At 42.2% G+C, this 6,980-nt stretch overlaps 1 protein-coding gene across 2 annotated transcripts in view; it reads right to left on the reverse strand.

The window, feature by feature from the left end:
* Pdlim3 (PDZ and LIM domain 3) overlaps window positions 1-6,980 on the reverse strand; it is a 32,275-nt gene that overhangs the window by 14,827 nt on the left and 10,468 nt on the right. For both annotated transcript variants that reach the window (XM_028757668.1, XM_028757667.1), the window contains exons 2-3: window positions 6,221-6,372; window positions 4,916-5,000 (exon numbers count right to left, since the gene is read on the reverse strand). In XM_028757668.1, the coding sequence (XP_028613501.1) occupies window positions 4,916-5,000; window positions 6,221-6,372 (237 nt within the window). The remainder of the gene's footprint in view (window positions 1-4,915; window positions 5,001-6,220; window positions 6,373-6,980) is intronic.

The following is a 6,980-nucleotide window of genomic DNA, read 5'->3' on the forward strand; positions in this document are numbered from 1 at the left end:
CTCTGTTTTTCTTGAAAATGCCATTCTTAAAGCCATTGTTCTGGGCTCCAAGTGTTTCCATTCCCCATTAGAGGAGCATTGGGGGAAATGTTAAGGAAAGCTTGCTTTTCATAGCACCTCATCACCAAAACATTGGAGATTGACGTTAACGTTATGAAAACAAACTGTGGATGCCGGTGTAAAAGGAAGACACAGTCCTTTACGACGACAGGCATAATGTTCTTCCTGCTTAGAGTCATTTTGATTTGTTTCTACAGGGCATCCTTCTTGCTAAGCGAGGTGCACCATAGCTTTGAGTTATGAGGCTACTATTAAGCAGGAATGAAAGTAACAGTTTGCTTGAGAAACAAAGCTTTGGAAAAGGACTAACCCCACACTCACTGTCTAGAGCAATGCCTTGTTTAGAGAAATGTCTAAGCCTGCTCACAGACCGCCCGGCTCAAGGGGAATGGATTCATTTAGTCGTTGGAAACTGATCTGAACACTTCCTCAGGTCCTTTAGAAGCTTAAGACTCAAATCTGAATATATAAACACAAAACTTCTCTATTTCATGATAGTATGGAAAGATGAAAAAATCTAATTATTACAATTTTACATCAATTATTATAATTGTGTAAGAAAAAGTCCTCCAAGTCTGAACTTACAGGGAAAGACTACACACACACACACACACACACACACACACACACACACACACACATCATTATCTAATTTATATGTATCGACAGGCTATTACTTGGTCTTGGTCTTAGATAATGGGACATAGTTTTTCTCTTTCAGTGAGTAGATAGTGTGTTTAAAATAAAAAGGAATATTTTACCCAGTTGCCAAAGGTCTCAACACTTACTCCAACAACTTGACTTGGGTTGAGAAACAAGAACTCAAATATTCTACTGTCTGTGGACGTTTCCCATCACCTATAACAACATTTAAGTGCTTACTGATGACATTCATTTCCCCAACTGACATGCCTCTGCTTTCCAGAAGGTTACTCCGTTTACCTGCTTCCCATTAAAGGGGAAAAGTAAATCTTTTTATAAAGCAGGGTATTACTTAAAAGTTAGTTTTTTTTCCCCTCTCCAAATGCAAAGGCCTCCAAATGTATAACCTGCTAGAAGAAAATCTCTCTATGTGGTGTCCAGGACACTCAGATGGCAGAGGTACATTGAAATTCAGCTGTTTTGTGGACCGAATGCCTGTTCCATGTGAGTTAATTGTATTGAAATCTCACTGAAGAGAGGCAGGAGGGGAACCTTTTGATGATCAGGAGAGATGGAGTCCTTCTTATCTGTCAGCCAGTCAGACGCTGGCTTCTTGGAGAAAGAGCCAGTAAGGACTGGACATGACTCAAATGAATGGAATTTTAAAAGGGCTCCATCTGAATGCCTGCTATAGCTGTTAACCTAATCGTCACCTTTTCATTTCATTTTTTTCTTTCTTTTCTTTTTTTTAAAGAAATTCATTTCCTTTTCCCTATTTGTAGAATCATTAAAAAAAAAGAGTAAAAGTTGGTAGTTTCTAACCCTTAAATTCAGGATATCTGGGATAATAAAATGATTAAGAAGCGGTCAGAATATTTAAAATTAGAATTATGCCTTAAAAGCTAGTTCTTTGTCTGTGGTCACAGTACCCAGTGTCTGAAACAAAAGGAATTATTACACTCAAACCACCGAGAGAGGAAGAGAGTGTGTGTGTGTGTGTCAGTGTGTCAGTGCCATTGCAGAGCCCTCGCCTTGTGTCTTTGGATTTGTTCAGCCATTTTATTTGTCTCAAGTTGAATGTACTGTCTTAGCCAAATCACTACAGAAGGTGATTTCTAAAAACCTTTTAGACAGATGCATTAAAAGCTACCTCTGACTTCTCATAGATTTGTGTTTGCTCTGAAGCATCGCTATCCACACTGAATATAACCAAAATATCGCCAGAACAAATTAAGTTGTTGTGGACTCCAAAAAAAAAAAAAAAAAAGAAGAAGAAGAAGCTGCTAGTTCTTAGAATAGTGATGATCATAAATTAATGCAAACAGATTTGCAGAAGAGATCTCTTTTCTTTTCTCACTTCAGCTCAGGAATTGTCATCGACAATTAAATTCTGGAGAGACGGTAGTGAAACACAGATTCCCATCATGGCTTAAGTACACTTTGGCTTAGCCAGTCCTTACAGGGTCTGAGCAGCAACTGGGATTAAGTCTCACCATAGGTTTGGCCCATCTATTGAACCTGTTTAGTTACATCAGATCTTACATCTCAGGTTGGTGAGTTAGAGTTTGAAAAACAAGGAGACATTTGGGATAGGAATGTAATTCGAAAAAGGGTGCATGTAATACAGTGTTCGATGTGTGCTGTGTGCAGATAAAGAAATGGCAATTGTAGCCATTGCATTCTGGAGACTCCAAATTTGGACAGTCAACAGATTCATGCAGAAGGGCCATAGGGGCCTCCTTTTCACGTGTGTTGACTCTAAATGGCCAACCGATGTGGATGGGAAGTAAACAGGCATGTGCATTATTGCAAAGCACTGTGTACACATGACAGTGATGTATCTAGAAGTTTGTGCTTCATCTAACCTTTCTTTGTGTCGAATTAAGTGCTGATTAAAGCTGTTACTAGTCAACATACAGGACGCTAGCATGTGAGGTGAGCCACTAATGGCTTTCAGATCTCATTCCGACATGTTTACAGTTGAACATCTCTAATCCAAAATCCAGAAATCGAAACTGTTCCAAAAAGAGTAGTATTTTCAGCAAAGGTATGATGTCACAAACAAAAACTCCTATGTTTGGCCTCATGCACTGGGTCCCAGTGAAATGAGTGGGCTTATAACCCTGAACCTTTGTGTCAAGATGTAAAAAGGACAAATTAAACTTTATGTTGTCTCTTCGATAAAGTCTCTCACTGTGTATATGAAAATGCTTCAAATTAACCTAAGGTTTCTGGTCCTAAGCATTTGCAACAGAGGAGAGCAGACCCATATCAGCTCTCCGGCCTCTTTCACCATCCACTCACTTCCTCCAAAGGATTAAAGTCTCATCTGACCTAAATATGCCACTCACCTTTCAAGATCACACAGCTTAACAATTGGTAGCTGAACTGCTCCTCAGGATGAGTCCTAGTCATTGCTGGGAAATGCACGGTTCATCCTCTGGCCAGCTAATCTCACCCACTCTGCAATGTAGTCTGTGATGGATTGGGTGCTTGCTGCGGGCTATGCCTTGGGGCATCTCAGTGAGAACAGACCAATAGCTCCTGTCTTTAGAATATTCTATATCCTGTTTATTTTCCTTGAGGGCCGTTTTCTCTTCTTTTCGCTCATAATTTTTAGGCACAGGCTCTTCCTTCCCTTTTAGTCAAAAGCTGGGGCAAGAATCTTATAAATCCTTTGTGTAAAGACTACATGTCATGTTGCCTTTTCTGTGTGGGCTGGAGAGGAACTGTATTTTAACTGAAATAAAGCTTTGAAGAAACACAGTTTAGAATATAATCTAATCTCCTTTGTCATTGTCACAGGGAAGGGACTCTTCATTGTCACAGCGTCAGTGAAGACAGAAAGCTCTTAGGTAAGCAGGTGTGTGTTGTTGAAAGTTGGGGAGGCTTCTGACACAGCTTCCGGGTTAAGGGGACAAAACACTGAGCTTTAGACTGCTCACTCAGTGGCTGGCTTCAGGCCTTTGCTTACACCACCGTATTTAAATCTCTGAGTAGCCTATGAGATACTTGTACTTATGCTGTGCTGTGTCTATTTTATGACGTGAAAACAGAGCCTTTCTGGGACAAGTAGAAAACATTAGGACAGACCTGAGAGCCAATGAACATGACAAGGACAAGGGCACTAAGTGTGAATTGTAAATGTGCTCTCAGACACTCTTCACTGGGTAGATGGAAAACTGCAGGCTAGGCATGTGGAGCATTTTAACAGGAAAGCTTGTTTCAAAAATGCTGTTAAAGACAGATCTTTGTATCTCTAAGCCTTGGCTGCTTCTAAGTAGAGGTTCCAAAACCCTGGTCTTAATTAGATTTTCCAGTGTATTATAATTGAGGTTTGATTCAATTTTAGTTTTGGGGAGGGCAGATTTTTCTGAAAGTAGACATAGCCAGATAGGCATCAGATGATTAGATTCACGTGGCTCCAGAGACGGGGTTGCCTCAGGGGAAAAGGCCTTTATCTTTTGTAAGTCAGTTTCATAAGTAGAATATCTCCGTGATAACAAAATTCAATTCTTTTGAGGGTAAGGTAAATTGAATTATAGAATATCAGAGCTGAGAACTAAAGAAAGATGTCAAAATAAGACCTGTACAAAAAAGACCTTAAAGGGCTGGAGATCACAGTAATTATTAGATTAGAGACACCTGTTCCAAATGGCCGAGCCTAGTTTTTATTTAGTTTAGCTTTATGTGAACGACTTAAGGTTCTTAGATTACATCATGGCCGTTTGTTTGGCTGAAGTCTATATCACAAGAAAAAAAATAATGGTGGACTCCATTCAAATTAGTTCTATCTTTCCTGATGAGAATGTATATTTTTCCCCACGTGTTTTTGTATGGCAAGACCTCAACATGAAGCCCTGGCTGGCCTGGAACTGTCTGTCTATTCTGGACTGGCATTGACGTTTCAACAATCCTGCCTCCATCTCCTAAGCACTGGGACTACAGACATACACTAGCATGTCCAGCAGAGAATATACTTGATCTTTAAAGAGATGTTTGCCTAGGGACACTCTCTGTTTCTTCCTGGATGTAAGAACACAGGAATCATATAAGTTAATCTCACAGAGTAGAGGCCAATCACAGCTTCACGGGTGACTTGTTTTGATTTTTAGATTTGACACTTCCTCCCCCACCCCCGCCCTGGGGAAGCTACCCCACCCTGAACAGAAACTGTGATGTGATACCACTTCCAAGAATTTTAACTTCCTACCTGCGGTTCAGCTTCTAAGTTGATTTTAAAGGGATGTGCTTTTCCATCTTCAGACACCTGTGGAGACCATAAGCGGGTTTCTGCCCTGCAAATGAAACAAAGTTTGCAAACTCTAAATCCAAATGGCACTTCTTTTAAAAATATACATTATTTCCCATCATGGTTGTGAAAAATATCAGCAACCTTCACTAATTTAAGCCCAAAGAATTCATCTTTTACATATTCGGTACATCCTCATTTAGTTAGTCTTGTCATTGTCCTTTTGAGGACCGGAGAACACAGTAGGACCACCTAGAATGCATGGTGTAGTTAGTCTTGTCATTGTCCTTTTGAGGACTGGAGAACACAGTAGGACCACCTAGAATGCATGGTGTGGTTTCTGGAGTAAGTACATCTCCACTGTGAGTGAGAACAACAGAACGGGGAGATTCAGAGACACACCCAAGACACCCGGAGACAAGCTGTCTGCGTCTCTCTTCTCTCCTATCCTACCAAGGCCACCCCAGGAGCCAGGGAGAGACTGGCCACATGGCTGGGTGACTGGTATCACTGGTTTGTCCTGCTCTTCTTGTGTGTCTGTGGCTCAGAAGCATGGGCACAGATAGGAAAGAATCTATCTTTCTTCATGAGGCTTATGATGTGTGATGGAATCGTTCCTCTGTCCCAGTGGAGGTGGTTGCCAAGCAACATGGTAATCGCATGCAAATGACCGCTAAACCAATTACTACTTCATTATTTTCAGCTTCATACCAAGGCCGTCATAACGAGTTGGGTTCAGATTCTTGCTTTAGGAGGTGGTTTAGAAATGTCCGGATATCTAACGTATGCCCATGTGTTCTTCATACTTTGTAATAATCTTTTGATACAAACCTATACAAAATGGCTGAGAGGATATTAACAACCAAATTTAACATGGTCACCTTTGGGCAAATCAGAGCAAATCTCTATGGAATGTGTCTCAACCCTATTCCATATCACAGACACATGGTCAGCTGCTCATTCTTGTGTTTTCATGACCATGATTATTTTCATCGTCAAGTCCCTGTGCTACTATATGAAGAAGTCATTCCTCTGTTACCATTTTAATTTTGACATTTCAAATATTTGTTTTGAAAATGGTTCATTCATAAAGGCTAGATTGACCAGATTCCATGAATACAAGAATAAAGTGGCAAATACATAAGAAAATCCACCAGAATTCTAGGACTATGACTTTTCTCATGAGGGACATGAGACCGATTAGAGCTCTGTTTCAGGTTCTCCAGAAAATCAGATCATGTTCTGACCCAGTCAGCTGAGGCACACCTGTCAATCTTGAGACACAACTGGTAAGATGCTGCTTTAATTCTGTCCTGTGCATCAGCGTGAGTCATGGACTCCGTACCAAAGCCATCAATAGCCAGGATGACATCTCCAGGACACAGGTTGGCAGCTGCTGCCTTGCTTCCTGGAGTGATCTGGAAGAAACCAAGACACCACTTAAAATCCCATATCCCATCAGTGTTGGGAGCCGCGTACGCCATTCAACAATGGCGCGGCTCCGTGTGGGAGCCGCATACGCCAACTGTCAATGGCGCGGCTCCGTCAGCGGTGCGGCTCCGTCAAGAAGCCGCATTCAAAGGCGCGGCTCTGTGCGGCTCCGTGAAGGAGCCGCACTCAAAGGCACGGCTCAGTCAGGGAGCCGTGAGGCAAAGCGCGCTGGCTCCCTGCCTCTCAGCCTGTGAGGGAGCCGTGAGGTAAAGCGCGCCGGCTCCCTGCTTCTCGGCTCTGACAGAGCCTGCTTCTCGGCTCTGACAGAGCCATGAATGGGAGCGCGCATGCGCAGAGCACACCGGCTTCCCGCGCTCTGGTTCCAGTCAGAGCCCAGCCGAATGTGCGCATGCGCAAAGGACAAAAAATGAATATGCTAATTAAGCCTTACTCTAAGAGTGCTCCAAGAGCCAATAAGAAACTGGTATGCTAATTAGGCATCATTAAGGAGCCAATGAGCATGCAGTAAGTGCTCCCAGGACTCTATATAAGCCCATGGGTTCTGGGGCTCTGGGTCCTTCGCCACTACCATCTA

This window comes from Grammomys surdaster, unplaced genomic scaffold (assembly GCF_004785775.1).
Source record: "Grammomys surdaster isolate TR1022 unplaced genomic scaffold, NIH_TR_1.0 126178, whole genome shotgun sequence".
In the NCBI taxonomy this organism is placed as follows: domain Eukaryota; kingdom Metazoa; phylum Chordata; class Mammalia; order Rodentia; family Muridae; genus Grammomys; species Grammomys surdaster.